The sequence below is a fragment of the Thermoascus crustaceus genome (assembly GCF_041956765.1).
Source record: "Thermoascus crustaceus strain CBS 181.67 unplaced genomic scaffold VTN00scaffold_1, whole genome shotgun sequence".
Taxonomy (NCBI): Eukaryota; Fungi; Ascomycota; class Eurotiomycetes; order Eurotiales; family Thermoascaceae; genus Thermoascus; species Thermoascus crustaceus.
Window position 1 is genome coordinate 4778660 of NW_027192527.1, and position 23405 is coordinate 4802064.

A 23405-nucleotide genomic window follows, 5' to 3' on the forward strand; every position below is an offset into this window, starting at 1 on the left:
ATGATGTCGGGCCTCGGCGGCTGCGGAAGCCGCTCGACTGTGGGGAAGCTCGGCCGGCTGCGGGGAAACGGAGCGGAGACGGTTCCATTCCCTGTATTGTATCTACCATGTAGTGTATAAAAACGACATCTTCGAAGTCATAATGGGTATCGATTTGGGGAGATTGTCTAGCTAGATACATCCTATTACTGTACATTTATCTACATGGATTCTCTCCAGGCATCTAGTTATGCGGACGAGTTTCCCAGGATATATACACATAAACCTCTTCGTCCGTGGGCCAAGAACCCCAGAGCTCCGTCGACTCGACGATGTCGTATGCTTCTTGGAGATAGGGGTCCGAATACACGGGACTGTCGTCCTTATCGGTAGATAATATCTCTCCCGCAACGGATGATTCATACTCGGCCAGACGATATGAGCTCGGTTTGACAGCTCCGAGCGACCCAGTCGCCCAATGACCTTCAAGGAATACCCGGACAGCGACCAAAGTACGGCGCATCATCCTCTCGCCATTCAACAGCTCGTCAGCAACCTCCTTCAAAGCCGGGGCGGATCGACTCATCCACCGGAGGAGGTTCAACAGGCCATCATAGTCCCCAGCCATCCCGAGAGCCCGGACGAAAGCGTGTAAGACAGCAGGAGAGGGAGTTTGAAGCATGGGAGGGATAGTCGATTGGGCGCCACCAAGGTTCCGACAAGTGCCTCTGCCTTCAGTCTTCAGAAACCCTGTCCAGCGGCCAGGCATAACAAGCCGATCGAACTGACTCTTGAGAACATCAAGCCCGGTATGGACCATCTCCTCGAATGTACGGCAGGTTGACCAGGGGGGCATCTGTCCTCTCCGCTGGTACGCTTGCCTGATGATAAGCAAAGCCTCTTCTGCCGCGTGTGGATCCCTAAGACCAGCCATAACTGCTCTCGTAAAAGTAGGGCATAGGACATAGAACCCAGATACGCCCGGCTCGACGTCTATCTCTTCCATCCAATCCAGTACCTCCAGAACTTCATGCCAAGCGAGAATTCTTTGTACACTTCGGTTCATCCTATACCCAGGAACCTTGATTCGCTCGACGCTAAGAGCTGTCAGAAGCCGAATCCAGGGCCGAGCATATCTTGGTTTCCGCGTTCTCATGAGATAAACCGCATGCGCCAGCGCTTTGGGGTGATGGTTGATGTCATCGCTTTGAAAGGCCCCACTGTAGGAGAACAACGTCGTCTTGGATTTCGAAACTTGTGTGTCGCACATGACAATGGGAAAGAGATCGGCGGGGTGGAGGTCTTGCCTGGCGATGTACACTTGATCAAAGTTCGAAAACTTACACAGAAATCCAATGAACGACGAGAAAAGATAATGAGGCAGGCGATCTAGGCACTGAGTAATTTGACGATCGTCCTCCTGAGACCGAACAGTGCATAGTGCTTTAATGGACTGGTGCCACAAGTTACTGGAACAAAGGTAGTCCAAACCGGAGCTGAACGTTGTTGCAGACTCGAGAAGGAAGGCCAGAAATCGACCGGACGGCCTAATGCGTTGAGAGAGCATTTGTTTGAGAAGGTCATCTAGAGTCGGAGGCTCGGTGCGCACGTATATCACATCACGGGCAGAGGGCGGTTCCGGAAAGACTTCTGGCCCATCACCGGGCAGGGCTAGACTCGTTTCATCAAAATTGTTCTCAATCGCTTTCCGCCGAAAAACCAGCTTGAGTGCCATCGCAAAATAGATCTCGCTTCGCGGAGGAAGACCCCGATCCTGATAAGCTAAAAAGCACGCCCAAGCTTCCCGCATAGTCCTGGTAGCATGTATGCGAGCTGCCCAGACTGCGGGATCATCGCGGTCGTTCCCGGCAGCCCCAGAAGCTTGCCGATAGTGCATCAGCCTCCTCGTCTGAATCGTTGGGCTCTGATCGGTGTCCCATCCAGCCAAAATAGCAGCAACGTCCTCCCAACGGCCATAGGAATAACCCGCCTCCCTCATTTGATATATCACTTGCATTGCTCGGCTTTTTAACCCCTCGTTGCCTCGTTCTGAGTCAATTCCAAGCTTCCCTTCTTTCCAAGGAGGCCAAGACAAGGCTTTGTATTCCGCGGATTTCCTTTCAGCCATTGTCTTTTTGTGAGCCAGCTGAACCGCGATAATGCCTCTATACCCTTGACGAGTGACAGGCAGAACAGGCCGATGCGCTGCCATCGCCCTGAGAAGCTCAAACTGAGCCCGTTGCTGGGTTGAGGCTGACACAAACGGCGCAGGCTTGGATGGTAAAGAAAGCAACCAGAGGCATACATTGAATTTGTGGGTAAGAAACCGGTTCCTTCGCCATACTTTCCTTGATGAGATATCTCCCTCAACACGCATGTGAGTCAAGAACGAAGCGAACTCTCGTGCAATGGTGAACTGCGCCTGCGGCCACACATTACGAGCATGTCGGAGAAGACGGACCACAAAGATCATGCACATCGTGGGATCGATGGGCGGCTCTGTGCCCTGAGATGCTGGCTCGGTATCGATGTCCGTGTCATGCGAAACTGATCTGATGGCGGAATGGACATCCGGAAGCGGCTGACCACTCATCAGATGCAGAGAATGAAGTAAGAGCAGACGAAAAGTTTTAGCATCCAGGTGCTGTCGACGCAGAAGGTAAAGTGGAATAAAAGGTGGAACTCTTTTAACGGAGAAACCGTCTCGCATCCCATACTCTTCTTCGAGAACCAAAAGTCGCAAAGTTGCCTGATAAGCGCGCTCACTTTTGAGTATCCAGGCCCATGCAACCAAGTCCTTCACAGAGTAGCCTCTCGCAATTAGATATTCGAGGTTCTCTTCACTAAAGGCCGATTTCAAGCCCTCGTCCAAACGAGATTGAAATGCGAAAGAACCATGGACCACGGGCTCAGAAGTCTTCGATAAAACAGAGTCGACATTATAGATGTAATCAGCAAGGATCGTCTGTAAGGATACTCGAGATGGTCTTTTCCGTGCCCACTTAGAACGACGCTTGTACTTCTGAATTGTACGACCAGAGATCGTCCGATACGGGGACACCCAGGAGAGGTCAACTCTTGATGCCCGAGACGTGGGAATGTCACCATTATGACCAGTATTCCGAAGTGCCAATGTCAAATATTCAGTAGGGGTCCACTCGAAAAACTTATGGGCGCCATCTTTCCTTCTAGTTGTTGGACTTGCCCGCCGTATCGCCCAACGGCGCTTTTCAGAGTTCTTCTTCTCATTGCAGCCATCGCAACGATGCCATGTTGACGGATACCCATGGAATTTCGACAGTGACGGCCGCGTCTTTGGCTGGTGCCGTTCAACGGCACGCCCCGGAAACCCCGGCTTCCATCGAGAGTCCACATCTCTCCGCCGTCTCCGGGTTCCATATTTTTCTTGGCATTGTTTATCATCGACTTCCCCGCTGCTTGGACCTGACGGGAAAAATCCTCTCAATGGTGACTTTCTCCGTTGGTTGCGCCACCAGGAGATAGAATCGATCCGAATGTCAGATATATCGTGCTCATTGTTGTGCAGCCGATCTCCGTTGGCAGTGGCTGAGCAGCTGGGTGAAGTCGACAACACCTGCTTGGAAACAACGTTATGCGTAGAGGTGCCGGACGTAAGAACATAGCCAAGGCTCTAGAGGGAGGATGATCAGCCAAAGGCACGACGAATGGAGGCCTGAGTACAGACACAACGCCCTCTTACCTTCTGCCGGCGAGCGCTGCGGGGAAGCAGGCACGCTGTCCTCAGAGCTGGTACCCCGAAGCGGCACGGTACATGATTAAGGACAGATGACATCCATGAAGACAATCATGGGTGGATGCCACTACAGAGAAATCCACCATGCGCCTCGCAAAACCGCAGAACTGTGTCATTCCACTGAGCTCTGCAGGCGCAGGAGGCCATAGCGACTGTCGAACACGAGCCGGCGCGTCACGTGATCCATCCACGGCCTGCGTTTCTGCCACAGCGCGCAAGCGTAGAACGACCTCCCTCACTCTCGGCCCACCTGAGCACCCTGTCTCCGCCACAGGCTTTCTCCAGGTCTATCTATCTTGGTTTTTCCCGTGCTCTTCTGGGTGTCTGTCAGTTGTACAGTCTTTCCGTGCTTGCCGCGGCTGTGGCGTTGAGCGTGGAGCTCGTTTCGTTCATGCTGTAGCTCCAGTCCCTCGTCGCGAACCTCGCATCGCCGCATTGGCTCGCAGATTCGAGGCGCCTCGACAACACTCCCGCATCTGAAAACAAGACAGCGGGGCGCGCAAAATCCCTTTCTCGATAAAGTCGGCGAGGGTTTCTCCTCTTAACCCCTCGTGGGCCGTGAGCTGTGACGGTCGTTCTGCCTCCATCTGCTCTCGAGGCGTGTATTGCGCTTTTCGCGTCCACTTTCCGCGTCTAGGCGTTTTCTAGAACGGCGCGACTCGTGAACCATGAGCAGTGACGAAGGAGGGGAGACGGCTACGATGCCCACCACAAACGGGGAGCTGCATCCCCCGTCTGCGGACTCATCTGCGCCCTCTTCGCCAGGAAAGCGGAAGCGCATGTCGAGTCCTGATGGCAGATCCGCCCAGGAGAACGCTTCCGCATCGCAAGAAAAGAACAAGGTCGAGGAGACGTTGCGCTACCTTGTAAAGATATTATCCAAGTTAGCACTTCCCCTTTCTGCTTCCACAAGTTTTCTCTTTCGCTGTTAACAATTGCCAGGGACGATACGGATCTTCAGCTTCTGAAATTTCATTTGCCCTCTGCATCCCCTTCCAAACCACGTTCGAAACGCGCGAAACTTTCTGACGAAAAAGATGAACATACCACCATAGAATCGCGGGTCGCCTCCGGTCATTATAAGAGCATCCAGGAATTTTTAGAAGACGTTGAGAAGGCCTCTACCGGTCTCATAGAGAGACAACAATCTCAAGGAGCTGTTCCTAACGGGGTCCGGGATCATACTGGCGCAGCGTCCGTGACGGAGCTAGTCAATCGTATAGCAGCATTTAAGAGGCACATGAACGACCTCCTCGTCCAGACATCCTATCTGAACAAGCCAACCATCAAAACAGAGCCTTCCGAAGAGGATGCAGAAATAACAGCCGAACCGCATGCTCCGAACACTGGTGGTAGACAAGACAAGACGGTTCTGACATTGTTTGGGAATCCCTCAAATCCAAAGCAGCTTTTCTCGAGTCTTCAGCAGTCTACGAAGGTGCCTCTTGCCCCTTCTGAACCGGGAGCGCCTCGTTATGTAGAAGTGCAGGCACCGCTGCGCGAGAATGCATTGCCTAATGGAATATCTACCACAAAAGTGGTTCCATACAATCTCGCAACTAGCGGCCAGAACAAGACGAAGACGATAGGCGAGGTGTTTGCGCCTCGTCCCGGGCTACCTCAGCTAGAACCTCCGCGCAGAGCCAGGGCCTGGGCTAGGGACTCTTCGAACATGTGGATCGACCCGTTCGAAGCGGTAACCAGTGTCAAGTCTATTCCGGGTGAAAGAAATAACTATTGCTTTGCATCTCTTCCATCCGGCTATTGGCTGCAATATGGCGGTATTACCTCTTCTCCTTCATACTGGGCCCGTAAACAGAAGCCCTCGGCAACCCACAACGGCGAGGTTGACCCTGCGCAGAAACAACAAGAGGGGCTGCTACCTCCCGAAGATGATCCTGCTGCTCTTCAAGGTGTCTACTCGTCTTTTGCTCCGTCGTTTGACAGCTCAGGGGCAATCGTGCAGGCTGACTCCAAGGATCTTGTATGGTGGGCCAAACGAGGAGCAAAGCGCTTCAGAACATTACTCTCGTTAGCAAACCCTGTCGATACGGTTAGCGAAGAGCCTGCGGAGCTTGATGAAGACTCCCTTGAGGAGACGGTCAAGACGTTCAAGCCCGAAGAGATCTCTGAAGAGCAGATCGATAAGCCCACGGATGAAAAGGAGTCGAAAGACATGGATGAGGTGCTGCGCGACATTTCAGAACTTCTGGAGACTCTGAATTCCTACCAGCAGATCCGCAATCTCGACTTCCCTAGTGCAAGCGCTCAGAATGCCGACTCCAAAGATACATCGAATGACGTGGGTACTCCTAGCACTCCGTCAGCGGCAGAAAGGAGTATCTACGAAACACTGAAGTCCAGCCTGGCTGCCATCATTTCTAATCTGCCGCCGTATGCGGTTGCTAAACTGAACGGTGAGCAATTAGCCGACTTAAACATCAGCCAGAAGATAGTGGTCGAGAATCCAGATTATCCCGGTACTATGGAGAAGGACGATTTCACAATACAACAAGAACGAATTGCAGCAGCTACCGGGGCAAATCGGGCCACAACACCAAACATGGCTTCAACAACACGACCTGGAACTTACCAGGGTCCCCAGACACCCGCTGGAGGGTATAACCAGAGGGCCTATCCCCCTAACGCTAGAGTGCAACCGCCGCCAGGCGGCTACCAGGCACCGCAGCAGTACTATGGTGCCCGACCCTCTACCTCGAGCCCCTATGCGCCGGCGGCCACTCCCAATTACGCCGGTTCTCGCCCACAGGCACCTCCTTCTGGGCAGCGTCCTGGTTACGTACCGCCGTATTCGCAGCCCGGTGCTCAGTATAATCAGGCAAGCACTCTGCAGCAATTCCAACGGCCAGCACAGAACGGTTACAGTCCGTATCCAGCGCAACAGGGACCGCCGGCGCAAGGATCGCCGCAGCCGTACGCACAGCGGCCCGCTCAACCAGGGGCATACAACGCGCCCTACGCACCACCGCGGAGTGCCTCCCCCCAGAAGCAGCCCCCATATGGCACGCCTCAGCCACGAACACCTTACATGAATCCCGGCCCAGGCAATTCCCAACAGCGATACTACCCCCAGCAACAGCAACCACCTCACTACGGGCCTTATTCTTCGTCCCAGTCTTCTCCACCTTCGACAACCTACGCAAATTCTGCAGCAGCTGCGACCTATACCCGAAGTGCAGCTGAGCAAGCTGCGCTGATGGATCGCAATAAAGCGCAGATAACAGCGAATCAGAATCGGCAGAACTCTGGGACACCACAACCGCCTGCTCCGCAGCAGCAGCAAAAGCAGCAGCAGAGTACTGAACAGAGCGGCTCGCAGGAAAGGAGTGTAACCCCGGGGAACAAGCAAAGCAGCACACCTACGCCAGCAGGGGCAAGCCAGTGATGGAGATAGGCGTGAAGGTTGCAGACAGGTGGCCTTCCGTTTTAAGAAAAGCCTTGGATACAGGACATCGACCATGCTTTCAGCAATCTCTGTCCACATATTTTGTGACGTATTGGGCACTAGTCCCTAGGCTAACCCGCCATGACATCCATCACCGGGTTTCTCAGCTCTGTTTTACAGTATTTCTTCCGCAACTGTTTGTTTATCTAAAGGCTTTTTTTCCCTCTTTTCCCTCTTTTCCCTTTTTCCATGTACTACATTAGCGGTATGGCGCGGAGTATCAAAGATTGGTTGGTTGGGTCAGGCTATTTGCTGGCGCGCGGCCGCGGGCGAGGCGATGGTTAGAAAAGCTTGAATTTATGCTTTGTTTCTATTACCTTGCTATAAATGGGTTTGCTTTTCTTTTCTCGCTTGCTTTTAAGATTCTTTTGATTCGAGTCATCGAGTCGAACTGTGTGTCTTGTAACTACAGAGTTTGGAATTTGTGAGTTAAAGAGAGAGGTTCTTTAGAGGATTGTTGTCTGAACAAATGCGCAACTGGTACACTACCTACGGAGTACCTCCTAACTCTATGTCGCACTCTTCGTTATCCACGCCCATGATCAAATGAATGGTATTTTTTAGGAAGTCTGAAATGCAAATCTTGTTACGGTCGCAGATGATTGATCTGGCTTTGAGCTGTACACCCTTTCATTAACGGCTTTTGCTTCTCATCAAGGGGGTAGACTAGCTGGGGCAGATAAAAAAAACACAATTTATTGACCAAGATAAAATAGATAACCCCGAACTAGACAGAAGAATAGATAGACACAACGCTATTCCTGTTACAAGTGCCTAATACATCCATTCCATTCCGAAGGCATAAGATTGATCCATAAAAGCTTGTAATTGCTTGCGCCGTCCTGTTCCATTTCCGGTCCAAAAGGAAAAGGGAGGGAAGGATGTATAACCCCGAGTCGGATTCCGTTCTGTTCAGGTTCAATTTCCGACACTATTCATTCATTTCATTGCATGGCGTTTCATTCTCAGTGAAGAGTGTGTATGTAAGATATTTCATGATGAAAGTTTGAAAACTTCGTGCTCCTTTCACAAGGACGAGGAGAGCTTATTCCCTCAATAGGCAGGCAGGGCGAATAAAGGGAAGGTATGATTTTGTGGAATGGATCATATATAGAGAGTTGAATAAAACAGAGAGTCGTAATGAAGAGAAACTCGTCACGTCGTTAAGGTCGTTAAATAAGGTAGGTCGTCGATCGATCGAGTCGTTCTGTCGAGTCCAGTTCAGTCTACTCGATGAATATCGCGGCTATGACCATGAAACTGAAGTATCTGCGGGAATGCCTGGTTAGCAGCGTCCTCACTATTTGTAAGTAGGTCTTACTGCCTGCGGCAATTATCAAGTTAGAAGGGAATAGGGTACAAACATTGCAGCACATCTCCATCCATCCCGTGGATCGATCAAACGTTCTGCTCCGGCGTTGGCAGCGAACAGGGTCGCCGCACTCCCGACGATCATCACCACGATCATTCGTCCCAGAAACTCAGGTATCATCCCGAATGCTAGCAGCGGAAACAAAATCGCGGCGGATGTGATGGCAACGGTGGAGTAGATGGCGGTGGTCAACACGGGCCGCGGAGAGAGGGAGATCAGATCGAGATTGTGCTCGAGGAATCGCGTCTCGGGCTTCGCGATGGGACAGTTCTCTTTCATCCAGCCACGGTAAGTTTCGATGTCCGTCTCAGACGCATGAGGTAATGTTTGGACTACTCTGCTGTAGGCGTAGAGTGTGTTGTCTTTTTATCACCCCACGCGCACAAGGAAAAGCACATGCCCCGTGTGAGTGTCCAGATTACTTTTCTATTACATAGTACAATTTGACAATGAAAAAGAATGAAAAATGATTACTTACTGTATTGCTCTGTCTTGAGGATCAATTTCCCTAGTAGTTCCATTCTCCTGTGATGTAGATCAGAAAAGGATTGAGCCTGCGCGTCCATGCGTCTGGATGCGGGCAGAGGCTCCGTGCCTTTGTGCTGGGCTGCAGCGATACGGTGCATCTCCTCGTATTCATCGAGGACCTGGAGATCCTCTTCCATCTGCGCTATCTCGTCCTGGAGGTGAAGCAGGACACGGTGGTTTAGGGATTCGAATTTCCTATAGAGAGGAGGGAGAGGCTTTTCGCCGTCCTTTGAGGGGGTCAACTTCGAGGCGAGGTATTCATATCCAGCTGTCGCGCGGGACTGGTTTTCATTCTTTTTCTCTTTTCTGCTACTTGAACTAGGGGTTGTCCGCTGACTTTCTGGAATAAGGGCTGATGAGGATCGTTCCTGTTGAGCGGCTCTCTCGCGGGACGGGAAATAGCAATTTCCAGGCACAGAAAGGTCGAAGTTCTGCTCCCCAATCTCTGTGGGACTCTCAACCAGGCTCTCTACGGAGCTGTATGCTCCTGCCACGCGTAGTCGCCGGTTTGAAATGTGATCCCTGGCTAATTTTAGTGGGATAGTTTCGGGAGAGGCGTCAGGTGGAGTAGCAGGCTGGAAATCCGTGGATTCCTTCGATGTCACTGAAGATGTCCGATCAGGGCTTTTTTCCCTGCGAGTTATCCCTTGATAGTAGTGAAACCTAGTAGGAGAACTGGTATCCAGACCTGGTCGCGTACTTGATCCTGTAGTTTGAACGGTGGATGTCCTTGTACGAACTGGTTGCTCCTCATCTTCGTCTTCTGACAAGGTGTTATCTGACGATGCATCTTCCTCAAGAAATTCGAAAACATTTGGTGGCGCTCTTCTGATCTGATTTTGCCTTGCGGTTTCCGTTGACTTCTCAGACAACGTCTCTGGGGCACGGGCTATCCTTTGGGGAATGGGACGGATGATACTATTGCTTCTTGGATGGGGCCGAACTGAGGAGCCTCCGTTGGAATGCCCAGAGGAGCTTCCAGCTGATCTGGCCGTGGAGTGGGAGGCAGCGGAAGACATCGAAGCCCTCTTCACGTCTCTCCTTCTCTGACGATGAGACATCGTGGGTGGGATGAGAAACTCCGGACCCAAGTGATACAGTGGATAGGTCGTAGTTATACTGCAAATATGGGGAATTGAAGGTCCGTTGTTCTTGTGGTAGCTCTACCAAGGGAAGTATGGCCGAGAGCGAGATCACAGTGGAGAACAGGAGATAGCCGGCTATCTAGTCCGCCAGATAAGAGCGCGGGGTCCAAGAAACCTGCGACGATTCAGCAGAGATCGGTCTCTATCAATTCAACGTTCCCGAGACGGTCGGACGGTAAAAACCATCGTTGAGTCCTTATCGGTTCACCGTTGTATGTTCTGGGCTGGAGATGACCAAGATGGGTGATCCCAGATAAATGAGATGGCCTCACACAGGTCAGCAATGTGCTCGAGAGATGTTCACCTACCTGGTCACGAAGCGAGGGGCACTGAGGCACTCTGTATGGTCATCCGTCCACGTTTCAACGACCAGGAGCTTCCCTGCAGCGCTCCATTATCGTCTCTTTGTCAGACGTCCGGCATCTCTGCTTCTTCAGGAGTAGTCCAAAGCGCTCGCGTTCGAGGTTAGTCGAATCGGCACCCTGTTCGGAACACAGGAAGTCCCAGTGGGACTCTTGGATGCATATGCCGCAGAAGATGAAGCACATCCCTCCTGCTGTGCTGGCCAGCGGTGACTTGTCTGGCTGAGTATCCCTTGCGTCAAGCTGCCAATCCCCATGACAAGAAGTCAGGGAGTTGAGACGGTTGATTTTGAGGATCGTCTAGGATGGCCGGAGGATTTATCTGGCAGTGCCCCTCAGGTCCGTGGACTTGTAGTTCTGATTCTGTCTGGCTGCGAACACCCCGGCGGCTCGGACGTGCTGCAAATAATAGCATACGCTTCTACATGAGTCCGCAGCTGTCCTCGAAGAAAACAACCAGAGAGTTCATCAGGAGACTAGATCCAAGCTGGTGGAATCCATCGTTGAATGATCGTCTCTGCTCTAAAGTCGTGGTCGTAGATTACACGCCGACGATCGCCTAGTTCCCAGTCTAGGACGGGCCTGCGCTGAGGATGTCCAACAACTCACGACATTTTTATTTCTAGTCTTTCTTTTTGCTCTTTCTCTCCTCTTCTATCTTCTTCGTGTAGGATCCGGTGCTTTGTTGTCATGCCCACCCTGAGTTTCAACCACCAATACAAGCGATACTTGAGACCCGTAAATACGTTACCGACGGATGTCCATCGCCAAGCCCGCTGATATGGCGAGGTCGTGAACACAACAGAACAGCAGAAACACCAGCGGATTTGCGTCCTCCCCCCTCCTTTTCAACAGACTTTTGCCGTTCGGTGTCGGATAGTGTCTACACATGCTACGGCAATGGGTCTTCCGAAGCACTGGAGCCGTGCGCTATCACTGCTCACGATGTCTCCGGCTTCGCGACCAACAGCTTAGAATCTCCGCAGCCCAACGATCGTCGCGCCATTCCATTCGATGTGTTCAGACTTCTTCTGCCGCCGGTGCCGACTCGCAAAATCCTGTCCCGCTACGGAAACAGCTCAAGGAGGAGGCCAAAGCTCTGAAGGCCCGGAAGAGGGAGAAGAAAGAAACCGAAGAAGCCTCGAGACGGGGATGGGAGTTGACGGTGGGGATAGAGATACATGCGCAGCTGAACACCCAGTCAAAGCTGTTTTCAAGTAAGGACGCGTACTTTCTGCTCTGGAAAAACGCCTGCCTGACCGTTGATAAGGAGCTGCAACCTCAACCAGCGACATACCCAACACCAACGTTGCTCTGTTTGATCTGGCATTTCCAGGCAGCCAGCCGGTCCGTGACTCAGGAAGCACATATCTTGACGTCAGACTAATTGAGATTAGGAATTTCAAGCTGAGACCCTGCTACCTGCCTTGCGCGCAGCGCTCGCTCTCAATTGTGAGATACAACCGGTGAGCCGATTCGATCGGAAGCATTACTTCTATCAGGATCAACCCGCAGGGTATCAGATCACACAATACTATGGTTAGTCTTTTCCAGATGCTCCCCCTGTCAGTTGAATGTGAGACTGATGGTGATACAGAGCCATTCGCAAAGAATGGATTCCTATACCTCTACGACCACGATGGAATTGCACCCGAGGACGGTGAGAGTGTCCGCATTGACATCAAGCAGATCCAATTGGAACAAGACACCGCCAAGTCGCAGGAACATTCTCCGTCAACGCAGCTCCTTGATTTCAACCGTGTGTCACATCCGTTGATCGAAATCATCACCCTGCCACAGATCCACTCGCCGGCGACCGCAGCAGCATGTGTCAGGAAGATCCAGGCCATACTGCAATCCGCCTGCGCTGTAACAACAGGGATGGAATTAGGAGGACTTCGGGCCGATGTCAACGTCTCCATTCGGAGGCGGGGCGAGGATCCAGGCTCACATCAGTATCACGGGATCGGTGGACTCGGCCAGCGCACTGAGATCAAGAATCTCAGCAGCTTCAAGGCGGTCGAAGACGCGATCATCGCGGAGAAGAACCGCCAGATTGCGGTTCTCGAGAGCGGCGGTGTTGTGGAGGGTGAGACGCGCGGATGGATCATTGGCAGCACAGAAACTCGCAAACTCAGAGGCAAAGAGGGAGAAGTAGACTACCGCTACATGCCGGATCCAGACCTGGGACCTCTCATCGTTGATGAGAATCTTGTGAAGTCGCTGAAGGAGAGCCTGCCTAGTTTACCGGATAAACTAGCGTCCATGCTCACCGGACCAAACTACGGACTCTCGATCGAAGACGCCAAACCCCTGATCGAGCTTGACGATGGCCGAAGACTAGAATACTACCAGGATGTAGTCGATTCCCTATCGACCCTGCTGCAAGATCTGGATAAGAAAACCCTCAACTCCATCGGAAGAACAGCCGGCAACTGGGTCCTGCACGAGCTCGGTGCGCTCCTCACCAAGGCCGATCTCCCCTGGGACTCGGAGCGTGTGCCAGCCCAGACCCTCGCTGAGCTCATCGACCAGCTACAGCGGAAACACATCACCCGCTCGACTGCCAAGCTCGTCCTGGCCATGATCTTCGAAGGGGACAAGCGTCCCGTCAAGCAGATCCTCGAAGAGGAGAACCTGATCCTCCGACCGCTCTCTCGGGAAGAGTATGTTGCCCTCGCCGAGGCGGCGATCAGCAAGAACCCGCAGATGGTCGCGCAGATCCGCGAGAAGAATCAGCTGGGGAAGCTAGGCTGGTTCGTCGGGCAGATGATGCGCGAGGGCGAGAAGGGGCGCGTGGAGGCGCAGAAGGCGGAGGAGGTCCTGAAGGAACTGATTCTGCAGGGACAATAGGCCTCTCCATCCGTAGCATGTGACATGTAGATATGTACCATAGAGATGTGTAATGATACCCTATATTCCTTGGACCCCCAAAAAAGAAAACCCTACCAGTTCTGCGTTGATCACCTGTGAAAAAGGGCGTGACCCGACTTATCTCCTACCGCTACTCATTTATCTCTTACCGCCGTTCATCCTGCTTCGAGGTCCCTCTCCGCCATTTCTGAGGCCCGGGTTGAAGTTTCTCCGTCGACGTTGTAGGGTTACTATATTAGTCGGGCCGATTTTAACCGCTTTCCAAGCTTCAAGTTCTGCTTGACTTCGACAAAGACAAAAGAACATGACTGATCTACTATCTACTAGCGTCTACTGATAGGCATCAGTGGTTTCCACTTGATTAGATTCCCATTTCCTTCATGCACCAGATGTAATATCAAACCCATCTATCGTCTCTACGTAATAGTATTGGACCTGAAAAGGCTTTTTTTTTCTCTGGTATCACCCGGACAAGGTTTCCTCAGATGCTAGAGACAAGAGCTTCTTTGCTCCTCCATGAATGAAATCTGCGTTTTCCCCTTCCTAGGATCCTGGATTTCTGGATTTTTCTGCCAAGTGAGGCTGCTATATGCATGCTGACGTTTGCCTTATCCCACTCCCGTGACTAGCCTCTAAAGCTTCTATGTTCCTGCGCATTGCTCGGAGGACCTCCGCTGAACATGCTAATTATGGAACAGCATGGCAGGTTAGAAGCAGGGATGGGGGAGGCACATGGTCTACACTACTACTGTGTAGGGTGGTAAACACTGCTTCTATGTGCTAGGTTAAGATAGCGGAGCAAACCATCAGACCGCAAAGTGCCTGGCTTGGCATGACCTAATCTCGCCGTCACCATGGAGCGTCGGTCATCTTCATCTATCCAGACGTGGGATATCACATCCGGCCATCTGCTGCGACAGGCCGGAGCGCGTCGACGGTGGGACCGTCGGCCGCGGCCCTTTAAGCCCAAATCCCCTAAGAGCATCTGCACCCGACCTCTTTGTCACCGCAACCCCTCCAGAACCACGGACGCCCCACGGCGCTCCTACGCGGGCTGCCTTATCCTCGAAAAGGGAGTCTCGTGCCCTTTTTCTCGCGTTCTTCGCGGCGTTAATAATTAATTTCTTTTCTCTCGGAAGTTGTGATCTTTCTTTTGCGCAACTTCGTCTCTGCTGGTTTCGGTGTTTCCTTGGTGCTTGTGTTATAAGAGTACCACTGTGTACTACCCACCTTTCTTCCATCTGACTTTTTTTGCCACTGCGACAAACAAAGCTTTTGTTTCCCTTTCACTGAACTAGAAAGCAATCCTGCAAGACCACAATGACACAGCCATCGACTATCATGCAGAAGTTCCTTGACAAGCCGAGCCAGTTGGGCGTCGTGGCAGTTGGCTTTTCCGGCGGGCAGGTATAACCAACCCCTCTGCTGCCTGCAATAACATGGCGGGATCTTTCTCCGAGAAATGAATGGTCCTCTCGTTGCTGACCTCTTCCCGTCAACAAGTGCAAACCGGGTGTCGAAGCTGCCCCCTCTGCCCTGATCTCCTCCGGTCTCCTCGATCAACTCCGGGATGACCTAGGCTACGAGATCCACCATGACAACGCCGTGCACTACTACGAGGACATCATCCCGGCCACGGACCCGGACCACAGAGGCATGAAGAAGCCGCGCGCGGTGAGCGCAGTCACGGAGCGTCTGAGCCAGCAGGTCTACGAACACGCCAAGGAGGGCAAGTTCGTGCTCACGCTCGGCGGGGACCATTCTATCGCCATCGGCACCATCTCGGGCACCGCCAAGGCCATCCGTGAGAGGATGGGCGGTCGTGAGATGGCGGTCATCTGGGTGGACGCGCACGCGGACATCAACACCCCCGAGAGCAGCCCTAGCGGCAACATCCATGGCATGCCCATGGCGTTCCTGACGGGGCTGGCCAAGGAGGAGAAGCCGGATATCTTTGGCTGGCTGAAGAAGGAGCACCTGGTCAGCGTGAACAAGCTGGTGTATATCGCGCTGCGGGACGTTGATCGTGGTGAGAAGAAGCTTCTCCGCGACAACGGGATCAAGGCGTTTAGCATGCACGACATCGACAAGTATGCTGTATGATATCTCTATTTCTGGCCGCTGCTGACATGTGAACAGGCATGGTATTGGACGGGTCGTCGAGATGGCGCTCGCGCACATCGGTAACGACACTCCCATCCATCTGTCTTTCGACGTGGACGCTCTGGACCCCCAGTGGGCTCCCAGCACCGGCACTCCGGTCCGCGGGGGTCTGACCCTCCGCGAGGGTGACTTCATCGCCGAGTGCGTGCACGCGACTGGCAGCCTGGTCGCGATGGACCTTGTGGAGGTGAACCCGAGCCTGGAGACGGTGGGAGCGAACGAGACGATCCGTACGGGATGTTCGTTGGTCCGTAGCGCGCTGGGAGACACGCTTCTATGAGTCGCGCGATAGGTCCAGGTGGTAATGTATGAGTACTGTTTTATGCCTTTTTAATTTTTAGATATTACATACATCGCTGGGTGTGAAGAGTGAATGAGATCGGACCAGCTATGGCCAGAGATTAGAGATTTTGGCCCACTTGGAATTAGACATGGAAGCCGTCATATGGGCTCTGACAGTACGCTGTCGACCCTTATAGCTTAATGTCTCCTTTATGAGGTGTAGTAGTTTCCAACCAATTGAGTGGGAAGATTGTCATGCTGGGGGGTAGCTACAATAGAGGCTAAGTTCCCCAAGACAGAACATGCTGGTACCTTTTCTTTGGACATCCAGCCATTTCTTACAATAAAGTCACATTAAACCTCTCCAGTGACCTCTGGAGGGGCTCGATGCAAGGCGTGGAGAACTTTGAAACGATCATGTCCTGCCACCGCCTTTTTTCCCCATCCCCAGCCACCTTTTTCTAAGAACCGCGCCCGAGCGTATCCCTCCTGCGAACTGCTGTTCATCGGCGTCAAAGAAAAAAAAAACAAAGCTTCTATTTCCGTACTATCTATCCCCTCTAGTTGTTCTGTGCAGATCTTCTGGAACCATTCCTCTTTCTCATCCTCCAACCGTCATTATTCTACCGTCGAGATTCTCCATCATCAACTGCTGTATTGTTTGTTCTGTCCCATTTATCCGTTAATTGCAGCTAGCTTCGTTAGCTGTCTGCAGCTTATGTAAAAGGCTACGGCGCAGCAACTTCTCGCGAAACAACTCAATTCGACTTAGAGCAATCATCGTGGTCGACTCCAATCCGTCAGTCCGCCGCGGACTTTTCCACGCTGCGACCCGACCAGCAGCGCCTTGTGCGCACGCTGTCGCTGTCGTGTCCGGATCATATTGGCATTCGAAGAGCTGCCTTCATATTAACCCAGGTATCTAGCCTACATATCACAACAGCACCAGCTGCAGTGCGGCCCGAGGTCTATCAACAACCCCTGCGTTTGACGACAGACGAGACGAGACGAGCCGGGTCTCAGTTGCCGTTGATCGATGATCGGAGCAGATAGTTGTTGAAAGCTCGAGCTCGGCTCTTATTTGAATTCTGAAGTGATTTCAAGACTTGGCTGTCCTGCCCGTCTGAAGCGAACAATCCGTTCGGTTCCAATCCCTACGGACCGCCATCACTACCACCGATTGAATCGAATTGAATTGAATCGATGTGTTGGTAAACTTGACTGTCCTTACGACGACCACTTCGACCGGGTTCTCGTCGACCAGACAACCGTTGCATCGTCAGCCGCGCCGCTCTGAAGATCTCGATATACATTCGGTACATACATACCTAGGTACCTAACCTAGGCAAACAAGAAAGATGGCAGTCGGACGAAGGTACTACTGGCCGGAACTGCAGCTGAACATATGGATCCTGGTCGTGCTCGTTGGGTCCGCGACATGTCTCGGAATCTTCTCGTGGCTCATGACGGTGCAGGGGCAATTGGAGCTGGGGACGCCATGGTATGTTGTATCAACATCCTCCTATCGACCTTATACCTTGATGAATCAAAGTCAGCGTCACGTCCATGGAGCTAACTGTCAGATCGCAAACCAGGATCTTCCCCTACATGGTCACCACGGGAGCCCTGGGCCTCGTCTTCGTCCTCACGGTCCTCATCCTCGCCGCGCAGCGTTTCCTCCTCCCGCCCATCATCATGGTCGGCAGCTTCATCCTCTGGGTGCTCTGGCTGACGGGACTTATCGAGACGGCGCTGCAGATGTTCGGCGGCGTGGCCGACGTCAACTCCAACTGCCAGAACTACGTCGTGAACCAGGAGTTTAAGGGGAACAGCGTCGATACGTTGTCGTGGTTGACGCAGATTAATATCTGTAAGTTAGATCACCTGCGAGAGCAGACTGCTCTGCACATATAGGCTCGATAGCTAACGTCAACTTTGTGTATCTAGGCAACTGCTGGAAAGCAGCCTTCGCGTTCGAAGTGGTCAACAACGTCTTCTTCGTCTGGATGATGGTCATGTCGTGGCAGGTTAATCGCGACGTGTATGATTGATGAATGTGTGTTATGTGTTCATGTCATGACAAATGTTGGTGCCATTCTTCACTTTACTCTGTTGCTTAAGTGTATAATTTGTTAATGTTATTCTTGACATGAGGAAAATGTTCATGTTCATGTTTATGTTTATGTCTTGACGATTTGGGAAAGGGAAATGAACTACCTACATATGAGCTACTATGCAGTAGAAAAGATAGCAATTACGTCATATGATTGGCGTGTTCTACTATATCACGACGACCCCGCCGCCTACTGTAAATATCATGAATTCCAACGGTCCGAAGCCCGGGGCTCTTCGAACCGTGTTTCTTTGTGGGTAAAAATTTTTTGGTTGCTAATTAAGAATTACCTGATACGTATGGTCAAGACAGCTTGCTCTCCTACTTAAAACCGGCAACTCAACATACCTGACCGAATCGTTTGCCGTTCCCGTTTCCGGCGGTCGAAATCGGCCGGAACCCCCCTGCCCCGCGGATCCGATGGGATATAGCAAGGGGACGAACTACAGCAATGGACTGTGTTAAACTATGACATAAACTCAATTTAACTCATCGATTTATCTCAGTCCATGTCGGATTTGAATCTAGATCTTTCGATGTCTTTCTTCATATTCTTCAGGTATGCTATCTATTACTGTCCCTTCTGACTCCTAACGAAAAAAAAAAGGATTCAATGTATCATATAGCACACATAGCCTGAGGTTATGATTGATACCATTCCCTTTGAACGAGCTCGTCTCCATGCTAGCTCGCTTGCCTTGCTCAATTCGAGAACTTCTCAGGAACTTTCTTCCTACAATCCAGGAGAACACATCAGCATCGACCTCCATATACGATGTTACCCAAAGAGTTGTCATCTGTCAGGGAAAGAGGCGGGGGGAGGGGCTGCTACATACCCCGTCATCTTCTCAAACGTCTCCCGCGCGGTGTCGGTGATCTTCTCGTTGATGCCGCGCGACTGTTGCGGGTCGATTTTGCCCTGGCAGTATTTTTTCTCGAAGGCGTCGAGGCCTGGTTCATCATACGTGTTGTCAGTATAAAGGTATGAAGGAAGGATGCTGGTGATGGAGGAAGGAATGGCGGGGAAAGGGTTTGTGAGCAAGACGTACCCTTGTCAAGGTAATCCTCCTGCTGCTGGTCCTTGCTGGAGGAGGAGCTGGTGTTGTTGGTTTCCTCGGGCATTGTTGCGGCTAGGTCTCGTTGATGAGTGATTATCAGGTAACAGATCAGATTGAATGTTGTATTAGGTATCTTCTGAGAAACGAACTGAAGCAAAAGTCAGAACGGGGTAAGACCACTAGACGTCAGCAGAAGACAGGATGTACAATCCTCCGTTATATATATTCCCAACGTCCGCACCTCTCCCCGCATTCATCACATTCCTGCCCCAAACCGGCCATCACAGACCCGGCTCGGGTCCCTGATCTCACTCCGGTCGATCACTTCCCGACCCGGCTGCGTGGACAACGTCATCATTTTGGAGGCAGGCCACTGGGTGACTAAGATGCACCTAGAAAGTAATTTTCTAGTTTAAGATCCGCGGGCAAGGATTGGACTCGGACGGGATCGGTTTTCTATTCAGTATAGAGGTATGTACCTAATGTACCTGTACAAGTATGGAGTAGGTACTACTTGATTGTCTATGCGACTGAATAGATGATATAAACGATGAGATAATCATAATGATAATGATAAATGGCGGTGTGGAGCGATCGACCGCACAGACCGATCGATCCGATCTAGATCTGGAGGCTGGAGCTGATCTAGATCGGGCTCGAGCTTTTAGTACTAGATACCGTTAGCATTAGCTGGGGAACTAAAATTAGTATACCTAGCAGCCTGAGCCCTGACCTAATTGAGGTCTGATCTCCCCTTATCGGGTCTACTAGATCCAACATTCTCGGGGGCAGGTCTACTGAAGTGCAGTTGACAATAGACTTCTACAGGTGACTAGTCCCGTTCTGCTATTTAAGTAACCCAGAGTATCTTAGGTATATTTAGGTAGTTGTCTTAGCAAAACCTCACAGTTTAGGTTTAGTGCTATGATTTTCTCTTAATTGAGTTCAAAATACCAAGGTAGGTACCTAACCTATCAAACAAGACGAGATGCGCTGTATATGGTATAGTAAGATCTAACCCGTAGCACTAAGACAACGTAGACAGAGCTTCAAGCGGTAGGAATTCCTCTCTCTACCTCCTGTTTATTATTCAACACCGAAAGTTCTCAAGAAGACCATTGAGTCAATCAGTTAATCAATCCCCAATACAGCATATATGCCTACATTGACTTGATAAGACTGCAAGAAGCGTTCCGCTTTCCTACTCAAGAGTACCAAAGTCAAGACCCCGCAACTTGTGAGTCCTTAAACTTGGAAACCTAACACACCAGAAAGTCTGACCTATGAGCAAGGGTAAAAAAGAAATACATACCCACATAGACAGCGGCAAAGGGAAGCAAGCCTTCAAGAGAACACAGCAATGCCACCACCAACGACAAGACTAAACATGATCACCTTCGTTTGCGGACACCAGGGCCCCACTCCGGACTGCCCCATACCGCACGATATCTCGGATATGGACCCCACCACTGAAAACTGCAAGAACTGCCACCGCTGGAACATCTTCAATCTGGACCGGTTCTTCGCAGGGAGCCTAAATGGCAGGATCAGTATCATCGACCGCCAAATCAAGACTATCGTGAGCGACTATGACCTTTATGGGCTTCGGTGCAGGGAAGAGATAGCGCAGGCATATATCTGTCTGCAGAGATCGAAACTCCTCCTGGAGGATGTATACCGGGTTCGAGTGCTGGAGGACTGGGATAAATACACACAGAGATGGGGCGATCCACGTCCGGACCTGGAGAATACATATCGGGAGGAATTCCAGCGGCTGTGGAATGCATTGTATGTTCCGTTGAGCGGTTATCCAAGTCCGGATTTAGTGAAGAAAGGTCTGGTTCGACTGCAGGACATGTGGGACGAGCGTGGTCAGAGAACGGGTTATCCGGGTCCGCCTTTGGCCTTCGACCTCAACATGGCTTTCTACCAGATCCTCGATGAAATCGATGATTGAAAATGATAATATATGCCAGTGACTTCTTTTTTCGGTCCATACATTCAGATTACTAGACTTGCTGTACCCAATGCAACGGCTAATCTGCTGCAGAAGAACATGTCATACTTGCTATCTTGCTCTCTCCCCAAATCTTTCTTTTTGTTCTCGCACACTGTTATAGAGATCCCATAGAGATCCCGACTTTGCTTCTTCCGTGGGCTCCCAACTAGGCAGCTCAAGCTCAGCAGGACCAGCAATCTGATCCCCAGACTCATCCCACCGCGTAGTCTTCTCCTCGATGGATTCTATGACCTTGCTCATACAAGAAACCAGCCCCATCCCGATACAAATACCCCCGGTAAGCCAACCCCCCGGCCCGCACCAACTCACAACTTCTCCGTGGAGTAGAACACAGACCCTTCTGCGCCTGTTGATGACCAACGACCCCTCATCACCGGAGGCGCAGAAGCTCGTTTGCTGCCAATGTGGGCCATGGCCATTGATCGGCACCGAAAACCCCAGGTTCGTTTTGCCCAGGATGACAAACTCCTCTGTAAAACCTTTGTGACCGGCATCATCGACATTCCAGCGACAATACGCTTTGACGCTGTTGCATACGCCCGCTGTGACCTCGGTGGTGCGACCGCACTTCAAATACCATGCCCCGGGGCTGATCTGTGCAAATGCCAGCGCAGGGATGCCTTTGCCGGTATAGGATTGCGTTTTATCCCCCGTGAGCGAATCGAGGTAAGATATTTGGTGCGAAGAACTGGTCTCGCTGCAGACCAGGAGAAAGCACGAGAAACGCCCAGTCGAGGATATGTTTTCCATCGACCGATCGCAAACTCCCTTCCGAGGAGGGGGGGACCTCGCCCGGTTCTATCGGCATATCCCCAACTTTGCCCAGTTTCTTCCGGTACGAATTTATCATTTTCTGGATGCATTTGACATCCTCGTCAAAATGCCGTAGGGGTTCCATCTGTGCGATCTCCCGGTTACGCCGTTCACTTCTGAGTCCGTCCATCTCCTGATCCAGTTCCTTGACACGCTTCTCGAATCTCTTCTTCGTGTCTAAGGCGTCCTTGGCAGCCAGGTAGTGCACACGAGCTCTCGTCTGTTGGCTTGGTGATGGTCTAACGGCACTGTAGGTCGTGAGAAACCCCTTGTGGACGATATCCCCTATTTTGAGGGTTGCGAATCCTCCTAGGGTCCCTACTCTTCGCTCGTCTCCTTCAACTCCAATGCTGAACCTCATCTCGGGAGACAATGGTTCTCCATCCTCTGGCAAAATAATGCTCCAGAAATTGTTATTCTTTTGGCTTTTTCGTTTGTGGAGGCGGTTATTTCTCAGCCGCGGAGGTATCGATCTGGAAAGGAATTTGACGTTTATTGTCGTGTCGTCCTGACATAGGTTGGGTGGGCCCTTTTTGAACCTTTTCCAGTTCACACTATCCTTGGTTGATTGGAACGGTCAGAAAGAGACTTCCGTGGGTTTGTGTGACAGACTAGACCATCCAGTTACATATACGCAGCCTGGCGTAATTGAACATGGATCTAGTTGGAAGGCAAGTTGTATATCAGGTCCTGTCCTGAAGTTAGATTTTCTTTTTTTAACCTATCTACATTATAGATATATTTCTCTTGATAATTCTGTTCAGTAGCTCCATTTACTTTATTTATCTCTTTTTCTTCGGGCTGCTTACATTTTTCAGGCTTTCTTGTATTGTTCTTTTCAAGATTGATTTTATCAACTACTAGACAGTATATTCAATGGATTAGTTACAGTACAAAATTCGAAGGCAAACCATAAATATTGTAAAATAATCATTTCTTTTCATCCACTATCAACGATCAAACAATCAAACAATCAAGCCCGACCTAACGACACCCGACAATACCCTGGCAAAAGCTCGACAGGTAGGTACCTTACCGTAACTGCCGGTTGTTTTATTCGTTTTATACCTTGGGTCACACCATATGTCGGAGCCAGGCGACATGCAAATAATCACCGGGATTTCGATCCTGATTAGCGGATACGCTCAACCCCAATGTGGCCTTTCCTGTTATCATTGGCAAGTCCTGGTATACCTGGCATGGTTCTCCAGTCTTACTCATCTCTCTTGTCTGACCCTGCTTCGAAATTATCTTTACAATCGCCCCGGAGAGCATCTATGAAGGCTATCATCGATGCTGTCTCTTGTCATCATCCTCCTCGTCGCGATTATCCCTACTGGTAACTACACTTGGTTTTCAGACCCATCGATGCCAACCCGGTGCGATTATGCTATATGCTACTTTAGACCAACTCTTTCATCCTATGAAGCAAGGTTATCCATGATATTTCAGTGC

General features: G+C 51.2%; 9 protein-coding genes across 9 annotated transcripts; 5 read left to right on the forward strand and 4 right to left on the reverse strand.

Moving 5' to 3' along the window:
* Positions 1–223: 223 nt before the first annotated feature.
* Positions 224–3793, reverse strand: VTN00DRAFT_1726 (uncharacterized protein; the record flags this gene model as incomplete). The annotated part of the gene is made up of 2 exons (XM_069427865.1): positions 224–3631; positions 3701–3793. 2 exons carry the CDS (start codon positions 3791–3793, stop codon positions 224–226), a joined length of 3501 nt encoding a protein of 1166 aa, XP_069292428.1.
* A 629-nt stretch (positions 3794–4422) lies between these two features.
* On the forward strand, positions 4423–7160 carry VTN00DRAFT_1727 (uncharacterized protein; the record flags this gene model as incomplete). The annotated part of the gene is made up of 2 exons (XM_069427866.1): positions 4423–4637; positions 4697–7160. The coding sequence occupies 2 exons, from the start codon at positions 4423–4425 to the stop codon at positions 7158–7160; spliced, it is 2679 nt and encodes an 892-aa protein (XP_069292429.1).
* Positions 7161–8446: 1286 nt separating this feature from the next.
* On the reverse strand, positions 8447–10181 carry VTN00DRAFT_1728 (uncharacterized protein; the record flags this gene model as incomplete). Its single annotated transcript, XM_069427867.1, has 3 exons — positions 8447–8489; positions 8585–8864; positions 9071–10181. The coding sequence occupies 3 exons, from the start codon at positions 10179–10181 to the stop codon at positions 8447–8449; spliced, it is 1434 nt and encodes a 477-aa protein (XP_069292430.1).
* Positions 10182–11516: 1335 nt separating this feature from the next.
* VTN00DRAFT_1729 (uncharacterized protein) lies at positions 11517–13480 on the forward strand (the record flags this gene model as incomplete). The annotated part of the gene is made up of 4 exons (XM_069427868.1): positions 11517–11844; positions 11898–11974; positions 12025–12166; positions 12225–13480. 4 exons carry the CDS (start codon positions 11517–11519, stop codon positions 13478–13480), a joined length of 1803 nt encoding a protein of 600 aa, XP_069292431.1.
* A 1341-nt stretch (positions 13481–14821) lies between these two features.
* VTN00DRAFT_1730 (uncharacterized protein) lies at positions 14822–15944 on the forward strand (the record flags this gene model as incomplete). Its single annotated transcript, XM_069427870.1, has 3 exons — positions 14822–14908; positions 15005–15591; positions 15641–15944. The coding sequence occupies 3 exons, from the start codon at positions 14822–14824 to the stop codon at positions 15942–15944; spliced, it is 978 nt and encodes a 325-aa protein (XP_069292432.1).
* Positions 15945–17304: 1360 nt separating this feature from the next.
* Positions 17305–17997, forward strand: VTN00DRAFT_1731 (uncharacterized protein; the record flags this gene model as incomplete). The annotated part of the gene is made up of 3 exons (XM_069427871.1): positions 17305–17447; positions 17542–17816; positions 17894–17997. 3 exons carry the CDS (start codon positions 17305–17307, stop codon positions 17995–17997), a joined length of 522 nt encoding a protein of 173 aa, XP_069292433.1.
* A 652-nt stretch (positions 17998–18649) lies between these two features.
* Positions 18650–19475, reverse strand: VTN00DRAFT_1732 (uncharacterized protein; the record flags this gene model as incomplete). Its single annotated transcript, XM_069427872.1, has 4 exons — positions 18650–18788; positions 18896–19010; positions 19109–19265; positions 19407–19475. 4 exons carry the CDS (start codon positions 19473–19475, stop codon positions 18650–18652), a joined length of 480 nt encoding a protein of 159 aa, XP_069292434.1.
* Positions 19476–20477: 1002 nt separating this feature from the next.
* Positions 20478–21074, forward strand: VTN00DRAFT_1733 (uncharacterized protein; the record flags this gene model as incomplete). The annotated part of the gene is made up of 1 exon (XM_069427873.1): positions 20478–21074. The coding sequence occupies one exon, from the start codon at positions 20478–20480 to the stop codon at positions 21072–21074; it is 597 nt and encodes a 198-aa protein (XP_069292435.1).
* Positions 21075–21185: 111 nt separating this feature from the next.
* Positions 21186–22311, reverse strand: VTN00DRAFT_1734 (uncharacterized protein; the record flags this gene model as incomplete). The annotated part of the gene is made up of 2 exons (XM_069427874.1): positions 21186–21757; positions 21843–22311. The coding sequence occupies 2 exons, from the start codon at positions 22309–22311 to the stop codon at positions 21186–21188; spliced, it is 1041 nt and encodes a 346-aa protein (XP_069292436.1).
* Between the last annotated feature and the right edge of the window lie 1094 nt (positions 22312–23405).